Source organism: Pecten maximus, chromosome 13 (genome assembly GCF_902652985.1).
Source record: "Pecten maximus chromosome 13, xPecMax1.1, whole genome shotgun sequence".
Classification (NCBI taxonomy): Eukaryota; Metazoa; Mollusca; class Bivalvia; order Pectinida; family Pectinidae; genus Pecten; species Pecten maximus.
This window is the reverse complement of record NC_047027.1, coordinates 17950067-17970851: the sequence shown is the minus strand read 5'-3', so window position 1 is coordinate 17970851 and position 20785 is coordinate 17950067. Positions and strand designations below refer to the sequence as shown.

Here is a 20785-nt window from a genome sequence, read left to right as displayed (position 1 = left end):
CCCCCCAGGCCCAACAGGAGAAATAGTGGTGATTCATCTAAATCTCTACTAGTCATAAAGTGATGAATGCATGTTCTAAAAACAAGTTTTGGGGTCTTTTAGACCTTAGAGAATCTGAACTTCATTAATCTTTAAAGCCTTTGGGATCTGCACACTATAACCATATATAGCATTGTTTGAGATTACAAATAAAACGAATTGAACATGAACATTATTTTGACATTTGGTCTAATCCAACCAGGTGAGCGATACAGGACCCATGGGCCTCTTGTTTTGAATACCCTATTGTTAAAACAAATTATGTCTTTTGAGTTGTTCTGATTATGTTTGTGGTATTTCGTACTATTTCTTATACTTTCAGGTGGAACTTTAATCTTTGATGAAAAGAACATAGAGTTAAATGCAGAATATATCTTGGTAACAAACAATGGAACATTTCAGGTATGTGTACCTTGTACAAAGTGATAGTTCCTCTTAATTCCTAGTTGTGCATATTGCATTTTGGGACCAATATGAAAACAACATGGCCGACAGGCAGCCATCTTTGATTCTGACTATGTTACTATATCAACTTATTAAAAGTTTCGAAAGAAGAGTGAAAGAAGGAAAAATAAGAGAAAAGTTCAGTCTTTCATTTGACTCATGTAGAGCATTCAATATTGGGCACCAAGATTGCTCAAGATTTCTTGTTTAATGTTGTCCAGAGATCTACATACAGAAGTAGATATTTATACATTTTCTCCTTTTTTTTGGGATCATAGGATTTTCATAAAATTTGCCTGCGTGGACAAGGAATTCATCTGTGAGGTGTGCCTTTCTTTTATTGGGCACCGTGGGCACTTTGTCCTATCACACCCCTCCCATCCCATTCTGAATCAATCTATACATTTTGTAGATCATAACCCTGAGCAGATTTGGTTCATATGTTCTACTGATATATCAGATACTGGTGGTCAAGATTAAGGGTCATCTTTGACCCCTCTGAATAGTATAGGGACATATATTTTGGGGTCTTTGTTGTACTTTATTAAACCCATCAACATCTTTGACTCCTTCTGAATGGGACCTGGTTGTGTCCTGACTCATTTGGAACCAGTGTTACAGTAATACCCTGACAACCCCTCCACATAGTTTGATAATACTGTTTATTGCACAGGAATAGGTGCATTATTTCATGTCTTACTAATATTTTTTCGGCATAGCTGTTTAATATTCTTTTGGACCCAGATATGACTCGACAGGTGGGGTTACTGGTCAAGATGAAGTATGTGATTGGTCAGTGAAGCAGTAAATGCAGATATGCAGTTAAAAACAAAACAAAATTAAGATTGAATGCAAGGGGAATAAGTGTTTGTATCTTTTCAAAAGACACATTGATAAGATTCTATTTCTGATTCAAATGCAGTCTTATTATCACCAAAAATGATTCAAACTGATTTGTTATCATTGCTGAAACGCACTAGTTCGTTGATTTATTTCACCAGCAGTTTTACATTATAACCACCGGCATTAAAACTATGCCGTTTATCTTTTTTAAAGATATTTCTTGTTTTGAATTAAACAGTATTATTCTCCATTGAAATACCAGGAACAATTAAGGCCAAATGATTTTAGGTTTCTAGCTCACCTCACCGGTTACGAGTAACCGAGAGCTAATACTGTCACCCCGGCGTCGGCGTCCCACCCCAAAACTTTAAGTTTTTGGGGTAGGTTAGTTTACACCTCATGCCCTTCTAAATTGGTTAATACATTCATTAGAGGTCTAGGAGTGATGTTATGGCAAAATGATGCAGAAAAAAATTGTGTTTTTTTCGTATTTTACCACTTTGTGAACTTAACATTTTTGGCACCAAAACCGACTTTAAAGTTTTTGGAGTAAGTTTTTGGAAAGCTTGTAAGTCCAAAAGTATACACCTGGTGCACTTCTAAATTGGTTTATACATTCATTAGAGGTCTAGGAGTGATGTTATGGCAAAATCATGCAGAAAAAAAATTGTAATTTTTTGCATTTTACCATTTTGTGGACTTAACTTTTTGGCACCAAAACTCACTTTAAAGTTTTGGGGGTGAGTCCAAAAGTATACACCTATCAGCCTTCTTATTTGGTTTATACATTCATTAGAGATCCAGGAGGGATGCTGTGGCAAAATCATGCAGAAAAGAATTGGCATTATGGCATTTTACCATTTAGTGGACTTACTTTTTTTGACACAAAAACTGACTTTAAAGATTTTGGGGGTTATAGCTAGTTTTGAAAACCTTGTAAGTCGACACCCTTCTTATTTGGTTTATATATCTATAAGAGGTCTAGGAGCGATATTATATGACATACAATTTCAAAATGACATGCTTATACATACATAAAAAATGAATGCAAAGTATGATTGCTGCTGCTGGTGAGCTTTCGCAATCATTGATTGCACTTGTTTAATTAAATTCTTTATCCCTATCCTCTCATTATTTCTTACTTTACAAATTAAAACTTTTTTTATGTAGATTGGAACTGAAGAGGAACCATTCCAGAGCAAAGCTTTCATTACTCTCCATGGTCATACACTTTCAACTGAGTTACCAATCTATGGTAATAAAGTGCTGGCAGTTCGGTCCGGAAGATTGGAACTACATGGTACGTACTTCACTTTGAAATGTTTACAACACGTTCTGTACTCTAAAATGATATATGTGGACATTTTGGTATTCACAGTAACGTGCAAAAAGTATTTGGTCTTTGATATTATTAGGTCACCTCAGACAAGGACTCATTTTTGACTATCATTTGTTTGATTTCTATGTGTGTTATTCACATTATAGGAATACCTTTAGATATGATCTGGACATTACTGGGCCAAACTGATATTACTGTGCGTGATTCACATTATAGGAATACCTTAAGATAGGATCTGGACATTACTGGGCCAAACTGATATTACTGTGCGTGATTCACATTACAGGAATACCTTTAGATATGATCTGGACATTTAATGGCAAACTGATATTACTGTGTGTGATTCACATTATAGGAACACCTTTAGATAGGATCTGGACATTACTGGGCGTAACTGATATTACTGTGTGTTATTCACATTATAGGAATACCTTTAGAAAGGATCTGGACATTACTGGGCCAAACTGATATTGTTGTGTGTGATTTACATTATAGGAATACCTTTAGATAGGACCTGGACATTACTGGGCCAAACTGATATTACTGTGTGTGATTTACATTACAGGAAAACCTTTAGATAGGACCTGGACATTACTGGGCCAAACTGATATTACTGTGTGTGATTTACATTACAGGAATGCCTTTAGAAAGGACCTGGACATTACTGGGCCAAACTGCAGAAGAAGGTGATAGCACAGTGCTTCTTGAACAAATTCTTGGTGCGAAAGTAGGTGATGAAATTGTCATAGCAACAACTGGACATCGTCATTCACAAGGAGAAACAGAGGTCAGGTAAAGATTCAAAATCACCTTTGCTATTGTTGGGTTTGACTTAGAGAATGCTTTATTCTTAATCAGTGTCTTTTGTGGTGTTTTTTAAACTGAATAATGTTGATATATGACGTCAGTATTAAATGTTGATATTTTACAGTGGTTGTCTGCATCACATGATGCCATGACCTTTAACCTCTGTACCACATGGTTAAGTGACCTCTGTATCACTTTTTAATATGAACTTTGCCTTCTATATCACATGTTTCCATGACCTTTGTATGTTTAATCAGTCAATATGATAGACACATGCACAGCATGGTATATAGCTTATTCTCAAGGTCAACATCATATTCAGTGTTATTTAAAGGGGAAGAGGAAATTCTTTTCAAAATACAATGTGCCAAGTGACAAAACCTGTCACAAAATCTATACTATACACACTTTCTCCCTCATTTTGAATGTGGAATGAGGGAGATTTCAGATGTATAGAAGCAGAAATAAATTTCTGCAAAACAAAAATGTTCAGATATATATCACCCAATATGTACCAGTCAACTGTTTCAAAGTTTTAAAATGTATGTGCAGTTGGAATCGTATCAATCTAGCGACTCCGATCACAGCGGTTTAAAATAAAAATATTTTATGAAGCCCGAGGGAAATATGATACTGAGGATAAATAAATCTTCACATTTCCCTTCAACAAGGACCATAAATCATCATATATCAATATATTATAAAATACATTATTATTACAAATTAAGATTTCAGGTACTTTTATAAGGTATGGCGCAACAACGTCAGTCTGTCGGTCGTCAGTATTTTCTTAAAAAAGCTACTTGTCATAAGTACTAAATATTATAATGCTCCGGACCCAATAGGGGTATTAGGAGCTAAAGTCCTTTAAATCGCCACTTAATTGTCACAAAGTACTGAATGGATTTGAACTAAAATTTGTCATAAACATCATTTGGGAAGTGGAACAGATTTTGCATAAATCATGACTCTGAAACCTCCCTCCCCCAAGTGCCTTTTTGGATGCGTACCTTTACAACTGGAACTGACCCAATAAATAAATGTCCAGCAGTATAACTGACTGTCAATGTATTTTTAGGACTGTTACCGCTGTGTCAGCTGATGGGCTCTCATTGACTCTAAGTGAACCCCTGAAATACAAACATCTGGGTGTGACTTCAACAATTGGAAGCAGACAACTAGAGGGCAGAGCAGAGGTCGGTTTACTCACTCGAAACATTGTCGTGAGGGGCAGCCGAGATATATCATGGGCTGAAGAGATTGAGGCCTGCCCTGAAGGCTTTGATACAGGTACCGTCTATGTTTTTTGTTTATATTGATTAAATTATTCTTAAGGATGTTGTTTTTTTACCTAAAGAGCTAACTGGATAGCATATTGCTGTCATGATCCATCCATTGCCGTTCCAACTTGCATCAATCATTCTCAGTCTGTGAACTCTTCCAGTTTTACATCTCCTTCAAAACACATAATCCACGTACCTACTCTTCTATTGTGGTATAATCCTTCTATTGTGTTATGGTATAATCCTCCTGTTGTGGTATGGTATAATCCTTCTATTGTGTTATGGTATAATCCTTCTATTGTGTTATGGTATATCCTTCTATTGTGTTATGGTATATCCTTCTATTGTGTTATGGTATAATCCTTCTATTGTGTTATGGTATATCCTTCTATTGTGTTATGGTATAATCCTTCTATTGTGGTATGGTATAACCTTCTGTTAATTTGTGGTATGGTTTATCCTCCTGTTGTGGTATGGTATAATCCTTCTATTGTGTTATGGTATAATCCTTCTATTGTGTTATGGTATATCCTTCTATTGTGTTATGGTATAATCCTCCTGTTGTGGTATGGTATAATCCTTCTATTGTGTTATGGTATAATCCTTCTATTGTGTTATGGTATATCCTTCTATTGTGTTATGGTATAATCCTTCTATTGTGGTATGGTATAACCTTCTGTTAATTTGTGGTATGGTTTATCCTCCTGTTGTGGTATGGTATAATCCTTCTATTGTGTTATGGTATAATCCTTCTATTGTGTTATGGTATAATCCTTCTATTGTGGTATGGTATAATCCTATTGTGTTATGGTATAATCCTTCCATTGTGTTATGGTATAATCCTTCTATTGTGGTATGGTATATCCTTCTATTGTGTTATGGTATATCCTTCTATTGTGTTATGGTATAATCCTATTGTGTTATGGTATAATCCTTCCATTGTGTTATGGTATAATCCTTCTGTTGTGGTATGGTATATCCTTCTATTGTGGTATAATCCTCCTGTTGTGGTATGGTATATCCTTCTGTTGTGGTATGGTATATTCTTCTATTGACAATGAATGTAATGGAAATGAATTCGTCACAACTATTGCTAAAGAAGACATGTAATCCATTGCTGAACTTGCATCAGTGGGAAACAGTTACTTGTTATGATATTAAATTTTGAAACAAGGACTCATGAATTTGTTATCTTAAAATATTAAAGAAAATGAAAATTTGAACGAAATTCTTGAAATTATTAATTATGTTAGTTGTCCAAAGAGTAATCACAAAATAAGTGAAAATGTTAAACCAGCAAAAATTTTAAACAATTTTACAGTAATTAAAAGATCATCAAGAATGTTTAAAAATACAACTAAATTATTTCAGCGATGGCTGAATTGCAATTTGTTTGAACAACAATGTAATCTCTCTGAAACCAAGCAATGGATATTGCTCATATTTGCCTGGTAGCATCACTATTGGGTGGGGATTCAAAATTGTGCAAATGATGGGGCTGACCCCCCAGGGGCCTGAGGGGCGGGGCCGAATGTGATCAATTGGGCTATATTGATATAAACGACTTCTTATCTGAAACCGAGCAAGGATATTGCTCATATTTGCCTGGTAGCATCACTATTGGGTGGGATTCAAAATTGTACAAATGATGGGACTGACCTCACAGGGGTCTGAGGGATTGGGCCAAGAGGGGTCAATTTGGCTAAATTGATATGAACAACTTCTCCTCTGAAACTAAGCAAAAGATATTGCTTATATTTGACTGTGAGCATCCCTTTGGGGTCGGGATTCAAAATTGTACAAATAATTGGGCCGACCTCCCTCGGGCTGAGAGGCGGGGCCAAAAGGGGTCATTTTGGCAGAATTGATATAAACAACTTTTTCTCTGAAACAAAGCAATGGCTATCTCTAATATTTAACTGGTAGCATTCCCTTGGGTTACAAATTCAAAATTGAACAAATGACAGGGCCAACCCCCTGGGGGCTGAGGGGCAGGACCAAAAGGGGTCAATTTGGTTAAATTGATATAAACTGAAACTAATCAATGGATATCACTCACATTTGTATGGTAGCATGGTTATGTGGTGGGGCTGAGGGGTGGGGCTAAAAGGGGTCAATTTGGCTAAATTGATATGATCAACTTCTTCTCTGAAACAGCTCATATTTGACTGGTAGCATCCTTTTTGGTAAGGCTTCAAAATTTTATAAAGTAAGGAACTGACCCCCCGAGGTGCAGAGGGCAGGGTCAAAAGGGGTCAGTTGGTTTAAACAACTTCTTTTCTGAAACTAAGCAATGGATATTACTCACATTTGTGTGGTAGCAGATTCCCTATGAGGTTGTGCCAAAAGCAATTTCATTTCATGAATTAATGTATTTTTTGGCATAAAAACCTCACGTACCCATATAAAATGCCTATGGTATATTGACATAGCAATACCAGTGACAAATATACTTAATCATCATTCTTGTTTCATATCTCGTGAAATCCAGGTGAGCGATACAGGCTCTCTGGGCCTCTTGTTTAAAAGATTCTCCGAGGGTTTCCAACGATTATTTCTGAGGCATTTGCTTGCTTTCTGTGTTGAAAATTTGTACTCCAAGATTTCTATGAGGATTCTGAGCTTTTTCTTAGCTTTTCTGAGGAAAACTCGGAGCTCCAAGGATACCTCGGAAAGTATACAGCTGGAATGCTTATAGAAATATTAATGTATATTTTGTGTCTTCAGATATGCTGTTATAAACATGGTCTTAAGAATGTTTGTTTTAAACATGTTCTTTATTTTAATCCTGATCTTGGTTTTAGGGGAGTTTGCTACCCAGACCTGTTTCCAGGGACGCTTTGGAGACGAAACTGGAAGTGACCAATTTGGCGCACATGTTATGATGCACACTGAAAATGCAAGAGCTAAAATTGGGTATGTCGAGTTTACATACGTTGGACAAGCTTTCCGACTGGGTCGTTATCCAATTCATTTCCATCTGGTAGGAAATCAGGAAGGCTGTTACGTAAAAGGTGCAGCTATCCACGAAACATTTAATCGTGCTTTGAACATTCATGGAACTCACAATGTACTGGTTGAAGGAAATGTGGCTTACAATGTCATGGGAGGATCCTTTTTTCTGGAGGATGGTGTGGAAACAGGAAATGAATATTATTATAATCTCGCCTTATTTGTAAGTATTAACAATTTTTTTGTTTAAGACACGCATGATTTTCAGTACAGTATAATAGTTACTATTTCTTGATAAATATGTGTTGTGGAACTTCACTAAGCTAAACACTGATGGCCAGGTGGCTCAAATGGTCAGAGAGGGTCACTAAGCTAAACACTGATGGCCAGGTGGCTCAAATGGTCAGAGAGGGTCAGTAAGCTAAACACTGATGGCCAGGTGGCTCAAATGGTCAGAGAGGGTCAGTAAGCTAAACACTGATGGCCAGGTGGCTCAAATGGTCAGAGAGGGTCACTAAGCTAAACACTGATGGCCAGGTGGCTCAAATGGTCAGAGAGGGTCATGATCACTAAGCTAAACACTGATGGCCAGGTGGCTCAAATGGTCAGAGAGGGGTCTAGCTACACTGATGGCCATGGTCTTACGCCTAACACTGATGGCCAGGGTGGCTCAAATGGTCCAGAGAGGGTCAGTAAGCTAAACACTGATGCAGGTGGCTCAAATGGTCAGAGAGGGTCACTAAGCTAAACACTGATGGCCAGGTGGCTCAAATTGTCAGAGAAGGTCACTAAGCTAAACACTGATGGCCAGGTGGCTCAAATGGACAGAGAGGGTTAGAGCGCCAATCTTTATTTTAGAGGTATCCCAATATAAATAACAATTATGGACTTTTGGTGAGGTCAAAACATAATAGTAAATATAAAACCATATTAACCGATATCAAAGGTTCTAAATTTTATTAGGGGCCGCGGTGGCCGAGTTGTTATGGTGTCCCGACACTAATTTAACACTAGCCCTCCATCTCTGGGTTGCGAGTTCCAAACCTACGTGGGGCAGTTGCAGGTACTGACCGTAGGCCGTTGGTTTTTCTCCGGGTACTCCTGGCTTTCCTCCACCTCCAAAACCAGGACACGTCCTTAAATGACCCTGGCTGTTAATAGGACGTTAAACAAAAACAAACAAATCTAAATTTTAATTGCTGCTAAATAAAGTATATGAAACTGACAAAATTAAGCATTATATTTCTGATGTCAATAGGTCATACTTCATGTATACCCATAAGTGTATGGATATAATCAATAGAGAATTAAACATCAAACATAGCGGTCAAAATGTATCAACGACATCTAGACAAGGATGTTGAGAATTTAAAGTTTTTATACATGACTTCGGACATGACAAGCTTGTTGACCAAAGAAGACAAACAACTAAAACCATTGATTGAATTGAAATTGGCCGTTTATTTATTAAACAACAATTGGAATAAAATTGCAATACAAGTTGATATTCATAAAATCAACCATATGAATCGAGTTTTGGTCCAAGGTGGGGATACAAAACCGCCACCTTAAACTATCAACTTAAGTTACAACAAAAATACTCCCAACAAATAAAAAAAAAAATTCCAACAAATATATGTGTTGTTTCAATTAATTGATTTAATCGATGATGAGTTGTTTTACCTCTGCCTGACTATGACTAATCAATCATAATTTCTATGATTGATCATGGTTTGACTTGATATGGAAATTTTCAAGATTTACAGCTGCCTACAACAATTGATAAATGAACAATATCTCTGGTAAAATGAAATAAAAATGCATTTGAACATTTTAAATCTTAATTAGATGCTTAAAAATATATTCTCAACATTTTCCCCCTATTTTAGTGAATGTTTTCGCAGATATTTCCTATCCTGTTCATGATCGATCAACAATTGATCATCGATCGTTTAATGAATGGTGATTTTCAATTATGAAATTGATAGCGATTCCCAACACTACTTTAAACCATTGATTATTAAAATGTATTACATATATGCTGGTAAATGTACACGCACCTTTAAGAATGTACCTAAGAAGGTCCATGAATGATAGCTTCAAATTATTTGTCCCTTTAAATTAAACAAGTAACAGCATCTTAATATTTGTGTTCATGGATAGTTAAAATTTACTTCTGTTAACAGGTAAAAGCCAGTTCTAGCCTACTTAATGATGACGTCACGCCAGCTGCTTTCTGGGCGACCAATCCTAATAACACCTATGTGGGCAACCATGTTGCAGGTGGAACACATTTCGGTTGGTGGTATAGACTTCTTAAGCATCCAGAAGGACCATCATCAGACCAAAACATAGTACCTGAAAATATACCGTATGGCCCCCATATTAATAACACTGCTCACTCATTGGGTTGGTTTGGACTTTGGATTTTTGAGTTTTCATTTCCTCATAAAAATGGAGATCCCAATGATGCGCCTGAGCCTGCTCATTTCAATAATATGGTAGTATGGAATTGTGAAAAAGGCATAGAGTTTGTTATAATGGGATCGTTTGATGTTGAAAATGTTCTTTTGGTTAACAATAAACTGGCAGGATTTGAGGGGAAATTCCTAAAAGGGCACCAAGATGGAAGCATGCATCGAGTAAGAGACTCTACTATAGCTGCCTGGAGTGAAGGTATTCCACCAGTTGAGTCGACGGATGGCCTTACCAGCGGGGTAGTCTTCAGCTATGGATCAGTACTGGAGATCAAGTCCACAGCTTTTTACAATTATGATCAGTCGCCACGTGTGGTATTCTCCTTTACCAAAATTCAGGGAACATGCATACATAATTGTGGTGGATACAACTACCACTTAAGCCAGATAACCCGCATTAATTCTCCAAGGATAAGTTGGTTCGACTGGAACCATCAAGGAGTATTTTATGACTTAGATGGGTCATTGACTGGCACGGCTGGAAACAAGGTTGTTCCTGCAACTGGTATTCTTCCTCAAACGTAAGTACTTTAAACACTTTACTTATTATTCAGATTAACATCATTTCCTGAAAAATTGTTTCAACCTAAATTCAATAGGTATTGGTGACAATTAAAGTATTCTGCCCTGTGTAGCTTTGAATGTGTATAATATTTTTTACAGAAAAGCTGAGAATTTTTTTCTTTATGAAATCTGGCCATTCCATTCTATAAGAATAAACACTACAGGTTGAAAGTATATCCAAATTAACTCTAATCACCGAATAGAACAGGAAGACTACATATTTCAAAAGTTGAAAAGTTGAAGGGCTTTATTGTATTGGAACTATGGAAGAGTCAAGCTTGTTCATCAAAGTTTGTTGATGAGTATAAAATGCTTACTTAAGAATTGTACCTGCTGCCCCCATTGCATGATCCTAATAGGCGACTAAATTTGGGATCTTATCTTTTCTCTTCTTTCTGAACAACTTTCTTCTTCCTTATGTCTCCCTTGACAATGCCTCACTTTTGGCCTTTAGTTGAGTGTTCGCCCCTATGAGGAAGGCTTTGGTTTCTGTCCTCTGGCCGAGACATACTGGAGTCTTTAAAAATGGTAGTTGCTAACTCCTGCTTAGCGCTCAGCATATTTGGAGTGGGACGACTGGTTTGCCCGTTGTCAGTATAATGTGACCGGATGGGGTGTCCTGCTGGGTGTCTTCGGCAGTATGCTTCAGTGAGGTAGCACTATAAATCGGCAAAAGTTCCGGCCTATCACAAGGATAATTTAACACAAACATACCGCAGCCTCCCAAAACACACATATGCACTCATCACATGTATGCATGTCGTACACACGGGAGGCCGTCCTTAAATGACCTTAGCTGTTAATAGGACGTTAAAGAAAATAAACCAAAACCAACGTGATTTTATGAAAATCATATCATCAGCACCAAAGGAATGCATAAATGTTTTCTTGATAGTGCTATCATGGTTTTCATTAACAACTACTATTTTGAACTTCTCAAGTTCCATCATTGGGATTCAGCTCAAATCTTGACCAAGTGCTGTTAATTTTTGAGTCAGTCTGAAATCCAAGATGGCTGCTTTGGCCAACGTTAACAGTATACTTGCTATTGAGTGTGTATTTACTACAATATAGTAGATGGGTCTTTAGAGGCAGATTATTGTTAGGGACCATGGACCTCTTGATAAATGTATGATGCTAGACTACAAACAAAACAACACGTCTGATATTGACAGAAAAAACACATCATGATTATTCATCAGGGATATATTTGAACTGTTGTTTGTATATATGTTTCATGGTCTGAAAGAATGAAAACTAGGATTTAATGAGGTGAAAATCCTGTCTATCTGTCTATACTCAGATGTGATTGGCTGAACATTTGTCTATATGGATCCAATGGGATTAAAACCTATCTGTATTCAGATCTAATAGGATAAAAACCTGTCTGTACTCAAGATCTAACGAGGTGAAAACCTTTCTGTACTCAGATCTAATGGGATGAAAACCTTTCTGTACTTGAATTTAATGGGATTAAAACCTTACTTTACTCAGATTTAATGGGATTAAAACCTGTCTGTAGTCAGATCTATGAGGTTAAAATTTGTCTATACTCAGATCTAATGGGGTTATTTACTTTGTCTATACTCAGATCTAATGGGGTTAAATTTGTCTATACTCAGATCTAATAGGGTTAAATTTGTCTATACTCAGATCTAATGGGGTTATTTAATTTGTCTATACTCAGATCTAATGGGGTTATTTAATTTGTCTATACTCAGATCTAATGGGGTTATTTAATTTGTCTATACTCAGATCTAATGGGGTTATTTAATTTGTCTATACTCAGATCTAATGGGGTTATTTAATTTGTCTATACTCAGATCTAATGGGGTTAAATTTGTCTATACTCAGATCTAATGGGGTTAAATTTGTCTATACTCAGATCTAATGGGGTTAAATTTGTCTATACTCAGATCTAATGGGGTTAAATTTGTCTATACTCAGATCTAATGGGGTTATTTAATTTGTCTATACTCAGATCTAATGGGGTTATTTAATTTGTCTATACTCAGATCTAATGGGGTTAAATTTGTCTATACTCTAATGGGGTTATTTAATTTGTCTATACTCAGATCTAATGGGGTTATTTAATTTGTCTATACTCAGATCTAATGGGGTTATTTAATTTGTCTATACTCAGATCTAATGGGGTTATTTAATTTGTCTATACTCAGATCTAATGGGGTTATTTAATTTGTCTATACTCAGATCTAATGGGGTTATTTAATTTGTCTATACTCAGATCTAATGGGGTTATTTAATTTGTCTATACTCAGATCTAATGGGGTTAAATTTGTCTATACTCAGATCTAATGGGGTTAAATTTGTCTATACTCAGATCTAATGGGGTTAAATTTGTCTATACTCAGATCTAATGGGGTTAAATTTGTCTATACTCAGATCTAATGGGGTTATTTAATTTGTCTATACTCAGATCTAATGGGGTTATTTAATTTGTCTATACTCAGATCTAATGGGGTTAAATTTGTCTATACTCTAATGGGGTTATTTAATTTGTCTATACTCAGATCTAATGGGGTTATTTAATTTGTCTATACTCAGATCTAATGGGGTTATTTAATTTGTCTATACTCTAATGGGGTTATTTAATTTGTCTATACTCAGATCTAATGGGGTTATTTAATTTGTCTATACTCAGATCTAATGGGGTTAAATTTGTCTATACTCAGATCTAATGGGGTTATTTAATTTGTCTATACTCTAATGGGGTTATTTAATTTGTCTATACTCAGATCTAATGGGGTTATTTAATTTGTCTATACTCAGATCTAATGGGGTTAAATTTGTCTATACTCAGATCTAATGGGGTTATTTAATTTGTCTATACTCGGATCTAATGGGGTTATTTAATTTGTCTATACTCAGATCTAATGGGGTTATTTAATTTGTCTATACTCAGATCTAATGGGGTTAAATTTGTCTATACTCAGATCTATGAGGTTAAAATTTGTCTATACTCAGATCTATGAGGTTAAAATTTGTCTATACTCAGATCTAATGGGGTTATTTAATTTGTCTATACTCAGATCTAATGGGGTTATTTAATTTGTCTATACTCAGATCTAATGGGGTTATTTAATTTGTCTATACTCAGATCTAATGGGGTTATTTAATTTGTCTATACTCAGATCTAATGGGGTTAAATCCTGAGGGCACTCTCATCTGATGTTGAGGTTAAAGCTTGTTATACTTTTACTGTCACATACCATATTTATCCACAAATACAGCCCTGCCAACAATTAAGTCCCAGCCAGAAACAAGTCACAAATAATTTACTCTCTGCCAATAAAACTTTTAGTCCCAGCCACAAATATGTCACAGCCAACAAATACGTCCATGCCAACAAATAAGTCCATGCCAACAAAGAAGTCCATGCCAACAAAGAAGTCTATGCCAACAAATAAGTCCATGCCAACAAAGAAGTCCATGCCAACAAAGAAGTCCATGCAGTCAGCAATTAGTCCCAGCCACATGTAATTTATCCCTAGATAACAAATAAGTCCAAGTCACAAATAATCAAGTCAAGCCAACTAATAAGTCCATGTCAACTAATAAGTCCATACCAACTAATAAGTCCATGTCAACTAATAAGTCCATGTCAACTAATAAGTCCATTCCAACTAATAAGTCCATACCAACTAATAAGTCCATGTCAACTAATAAGTCCATACCAACTAATAAGTCCATACCAACTAATAAGTCCATGCCAAGTCCATGTCAACTAATAAGTCCATGCCAACTAATAAGTCCATACCAACTAATAAGTCCATACCAACTAATAAGTCCATGTCAACTAATAATTAAGTCCATGTCAACTAATAAGTCCATGCCAACTAATAAGTCCATACCAACTAATAAGTCAACTAATAAGTCCATGCCAACTAATAAGTCCATGTCAACTAATATTTAGTCCATACCAACTAATAAGTCCATGTCAACTAATAAGTCCATGCCAACTAATAAGTCCATGTCAACTAATAAGTCCATGCCAACAAATAAGTCCATACCAACTAATAAGTCCATGCCAATAAATAAGTCCATGTCAACTAATAAGTCCATGCCAACTAATAAGTCCATGTCAACTAATAGGTCCATGTCAACTAATAGATCTTATTCCTCAGTTTTGAGGAATCAGTAAGCTACATAGTGGTTAACAAATAGAGGAACCCCAAACTCTGAATGCTAAAAAAAGTTTTACTATAGGGGAGGCCGAGGGGGAGAATAGGGTAGGTAAACTGATGTGGGCCTCTATCATGTCTTCAGTATATATTGTAAATACATATTTTTCAGCTGTTCTCGCGCTCCAGATGGATACAACCATGGTGAGGTGGATGCTGCAATATGTCCTGCGTCGACGGAATTTGGAGGCATGTCATTTAACAACGTAATCCCGGACAGCACTTTTGGGACGAACGCAATTGCTGTGAATCAAAACGGCAATGCATCAGTGCCTTATGAATTCAAGAGACTGAATCATCCAAAAGGCTGGATGTGGATGTTTCCGGTGAACACATCGTATTTTCTCGATTTTGAAAATTTACCACAAATAACCAACATAAGCTATGATGGCAGCTTTTTATCCATAAAGGTAAGTGGTTGTAGGCTTGATATATTGATGAAATCAATCCTAATCTGTTTTTTTTGTCAAATAGAAATATTTTAGGACACATATGTAAAAGATATATCACAAATTTGCATTAATACAAGCCAAGTGTGTTCTCGGTAACAAAAAATAATTACATATTACTCAGATGTTCAACTTAAATTTCCAGGCCACAGGAGTCGGATGTGTTAAAATCATTAAGACCTAATTAGTAAAGCTGCATCTGTCAACCATTCTATCAAAATCATGTAGAAATTCATATTGAAATCGTTGGCTAGTATGTGATTACAATTATGTTAACATTCATTTAAATTGAAAACAAAATCATTTGAACTGAAAGTGTCAAAATTGTGTTTCAGTTTTGTTAACTTTGATCAAAATTATAGACAAAAATATTTTAACTAAAATTGTCAACAAGTGTGTGAAAATTACATAAACATTTATACAAAAACATAATTTATTATGAATTGAAAATGTTAATATTATTTAAGTTGAATACAAAATCATTTGAATAGATATTGTAAACAATTATGTTAAAATTAGGTTAACATTCATTTAAATAAGAGACATAATCCCAATGAAACTAAAAAATAATTGACATCAACGCTTATAATTATTTTTTTGAAAATGATTTTCTTATTTAAAACATGTCTTATATACAATTTTACTGGTTTTAAATGGGATTCTTTTTCTCAAATCAATACGCAACGTCAATTGTCGTATTGTGATGTCACATTTTTCCTGCCATTCTCGGAATTTCTTTCATAGATGAAGCATGAAAATAATATTTCAAATAATCACATTTGAGTATTTACCATGAAAACAAAGAAAAATTAAGTATTTGAAAATCTTAACATTTCTTAAAGTTGAATACAAAATCATTTTGAATTGAAAGTGTCAACCATTGTGTTAAAATTATGTTAACATTCATTTAAATAAGAGACATAATCATTTCACCTAAAAGTGGTGATCATAGGTCAACCATAATGTTATGTTAAAGTATATACTGTACAGAGAACGCATGAGCATATAAAAAACTTATAATGTAGGTACAAGTACACACAATTTAGGCAGAATGTTATATGGCAAATGAATTCGTGATAATTATACAATGATGGCCTTTTTTTAATGGATTTATTAATCTAAATGAAATTATTGACCAAGTGTGAAGTAAATCATTATTGAATTATTGCTTGTTAGGTCTCTCAAACAAAGTCTCCAGTGCCTGTTTCTATTGTCTTTGTCCGGCGCCATCCAGCAATTTCATTTTAAATCCAAATATCAAACATTAACCTTGGCAATAAGGGCCGATAGCTTCTTGATAATAATGAAGGATATATTGGTACGGCTCCCTCTTCAGCCTCAGGAAATATCACTTTCTGGAGCTGATCAATAATGGTATTCACCTGAAAACTGGTCAATGACTTCTTTGTTATAGTACGGAACTGCAACTTTTTCACATTACAGAATGATTCTCATTAGCTGTCATAGGATTGGGTATATGATTGTGATAATTGATCTACTGGAGAAATGACACTAAATACGACAAAATCAGCGATGATTTCAAACTTTATTATCAACTAAGTGGGGTTTTACTAAACTTGGTTTTTTTTTTTTATTTTTTTCAATTTTTTGAAAGGAATCACTCTGTACATAAATTCCCCTTGGTGCCTGATCAGTTAGTTGTGCCAATTCACTTTTGAGTTTTATCAAGGAAACAAAATGGCAGACACCTTTGAAGAAGTTATCGATTTTCTATTTCACAAGAAGTACTGAAATAATATTTTCAAAATTTCATGTGAATGCATGTTCCTTAGTGTTGGCTGTTTAATTTGAAATCTGATCCAGAAAACAAAATGGCCAACACATAGCCATATTGAATTTTGACAGTTGTAGTTTTGTTATCGCTACTATTTGAGTGGTATTGGAAGAATATTTCTGAAACATGATGTGTAGGTTTCCCTCAATGTCCTCGTATGTCTCTATTATTGAGGTACAGAAAAAACAGCTGGCTACCATAGCTATGTAGTAATTCATGTATGTGTTCTAGTATCATTTCCTATAAAGTTCTAGCTAATTCTCAGATTATATAATCAAGGTTTAACTCACTTTGAAATGATAAAGAGGAAAAGAGAAAAAATTAGAAAAGTAGAGAAAAAATATCCATCTTACAACAAAAAAATACAACAAAAAATTAATGGTTTTAACAGGAAAGAAGAGAAAATATCAGTCTTACAACAAAAAATTAATGGTTTTATATATATAGAAAAGTAGAGAAAGTATTGGTCTTACAACAAGAATTCAATGGTTTTATATAGAAAAGTAGAGAAAATATCGGTCTTACAACAAGAATTCAATGGTTTTATATAGAAAAGTAGAGAAAATATCGGTCTTACAACAAAAAATTAATGGTTTTAACAGGAAAGAAGAGAAAATATCAGTCTTACAACAAAAAATTAATGGTTTTATATATATAGAAAAGTAGAGAAAGTATTGGTCTTACAACAAGAATTCAATGGTTTTATATAGAAAAGTAGAGAAAATATCGGTCTTACAACAAGAATTCAATGGTTTTATATAGAAAAGTAGAGAAAATATCGGTCTTACAACAAAAAATTAATGGTTTTATATAGAAAAGTAGAGAAAATATCGGTCTTACAACAAAAATTATATGGTTTTATATAGAAAAGTAGAGAAAATATCGGTCTTACAACAAGAATTCAATGGTTTTATATAGAAAAGTAGAGAAAATATCGGTCTTACAACAAGAATTCAATGGTTTTATATAGAAAAGTAGAGAAAGTATTGGTCTTACAACAAAAATTCTATGGTTTTATATAGAAAAGTAGAGAAAATATCGGTCTTACAACAAAAATTCTATAGTTTTATATAGAAAAGTAGAGAAAGTATCGGTCTTACAACAAGAATTCTATGGTTTTATATCTTCAGAATAACACATACGTGATCATTTGTCACCGTCTTACCAGTAAACCAGATATGTTCTTCTACTATGCTGGTATGGGGATGGAAGACACCTGGCCGGCGACTGTGGACAAATTAGATGGCTCTAAGGTTGGCAATAAGCAGTTTGATGGTGATTGGCATTTTGATGAAATCGAAAAGGAATTTTGTTATCTTGGTAAGATATTTTTTCCTATTATATAGATATGAAAATTGTCAATTGATCATTTTGTCAGAATACATGATTTCTACGGGGGACAAAATCATTTTGGCTTAAACTAATTATGATGAAACCATTGTGATATTTTGTTAATATTCATCAAAATTTAATATAAATTCATTTCACCTGAAATTTTGTTGCATAATTGATATAACATGTTATATAAATTGTAACTTCATGATTATATTAGGCTCATAACTAAGTTATTTTCAGTATATTTAGCATATAAAAAAACCGAACCAAGGAATGTCGGGTAAGTTGAATGGGTAACTTTTTTATCCCCGCCTAACAAAGTTGGCGGGGGATACACAAATGGGTTCTCAGTCGATCTGTCTGTCGGGATTCGCTTTCCACACAATATATCCTTTGAAAGAATGATTGGATGTTAATGAAACTTGCTTGGTAGACTTACCTTGTGTATGGTGAACAAGAGATAACATAAAGTTATACACCAGAATCACTCTAAATGTACACAATCCGAAATGTTTTATTAAAGAATTAATGGCGATATTTGTGCAATGTAAGGTAATATATATATGTATATATATAAGAAATTGAAATATGTCCTTGCGAAGGTGAATGTATAAAAAATAACAAAAAAAAACGACTTTGCCGCAAGGCCTTTCTGCCCTCTCAGGCTTCTTGACAGGCGCTCGTTAAAGAACAAAGTAAAGAGAAAACATAGGTATAGCATTTGAATGTGACTGTCAGATTGCTAGCATATCTTAGATCATTTCCTTGATGTTATAATCCCATGTTTTAGGTCAAATACTTTTCATGGAAGTAAAGGTCTTCAGGTGATTTATCAACATTGTCAATTTCATAGGCCATAGGTTTAGTGTTTCGCTCCTGAAGAGGTGCTAAACTTTACTATATTTTATGCAGGGAAGTCACATTTTAATGGAAATGATTATGTTTAGAAATGCATTGTAAGTACATAGAAGATGCTTATATGTTTAAGTCTCGGGTGATGTTAAGGCCCATGAACCTCTTGTTTAGTTGATATATGTTAAATGTCTCTGATCTTGTTCTCTGTAAAAATCGCTCGAAAGATTTAAAACAAGACTAAAGTAATATTGATTTCTTTGCTGGGGTTATAGTGAGTGGTGCAAAGAACTACAGTAGACCTGTACAAACAAAGGGCACAGAAGTCATTGTCAGCATCAACGCATTTAAGTGTGAACTCGAAGGCTGTGTCTATAAAGACCCTAACAGCATTCCCCGTGTGTGTTCTTCAACAAACGCGGTGAAGTGGTCAACGTATGATTGGTCGACTGTATCGCAGGAAAACTGCCCAAGATGGGAAGATTCGGAATGTAAATCTCCACGCAATGGCGACAATGTCATTATTCCATCAGGTATGCATGCTTGACAGGAAAACATATCTCAATACTTTTCGCAAATTATCATCAATATTTACTGTAGAGCTAATGCATGAATATAATATCTTTGTGGGATATAAATTCACTATATTGGTGGTCTGAAGATATAATGCAAAGATAAATACCACACAAACGTTTCATTGCATAACCATTTTTAACTCACCGGTTATGAGTAACCGAAAGCTAATGCTGTCACCGGGCATCAACGTCGACGTCGGCTTCCCACCCCAAAACTTTAAAGTTTTTGGAAAGTTTGTAAGTCCAAAACTACACCTCATGCCCTTCTAAATTTGTTTATACATTCATTAGAGGTCTAGGAGTGATGTTATGGCAAAATCGTGCAGAAAAAAAAAATGTAATTTTTCGCATTTTACCATTTTGTGCACTGGATTTAACTTTTTTTTGCACCAAAACCCACCTTAAAGTTTTGGGGATAAGTCTAAAAGTATACACCTATCACCCTTCTGTATAACATTAATAAATTCTTATTTGGTTGAATTCCATTTTATCGTTATTCCTTTTGCAAACATGTCATGTACATCAGATTGTTATTGAAGTGACTAAGGAAAGAAACTTCATCGAGACTGTATATCAGCAAAACTTCGCCAAACTACAACTGACAGAACGAAATATTACATATACATTTACATATATTGACCAGTCTTAACCCTTAACTGATGAGCGACAGAGCAGAGTTATAATGTTTATATAATGTTGACAAATTTTGACAAAACTTTGCACCGAAAATAACAACTCGTTTAATTTGAACACTCGGATAACACTAAGTTTTCTCGTGGTCTCGTTGATTTTGAGTTAACGAAGGTCCACTGTATTAAATATTTAGGCA

General features: G+C 34.9%; 1 protein-coding gene across 1 annotated transcript in view; it reads left to right on the top strand.

Moving 5' to 3' along the window:
* The window catches only part of LOC117340881 (fibrocystin-L-like), a 94989-nt gene that overhangs the window by 42589 nt on the left and 31615 nt on the right, over nt 1-20785 (top strand). The window contains exons 28-36 of the mRNA XM_033902659.1: nt 362-441; nt 2497-2626; nt 3301-3457; nt 4551-4762; nt 7560-7930; nt 9894-10705; nt 15063-15360; nt 18325-18514; nt 19657-19914. Coding sequence (XP_033758550.1) covers nt 362-441; nt 2497-2626; nt 3301-3457; nt 4551-4762; nt 7560-7930; nt 9894-10705; nt 15063-15360; nt 18325-18514; nt 19657-19914 — 2508 coding nt within the window. The remainder of the gene's footprint in view (nt 1-361; nt 442-2496; nt 2627-3300; nt 3458-4550; nt 4763-7559; nt 7931-9893; nt 10706-15062; nt 15361-18324; nt 18515-19656; nt 19915-20785) is intronic.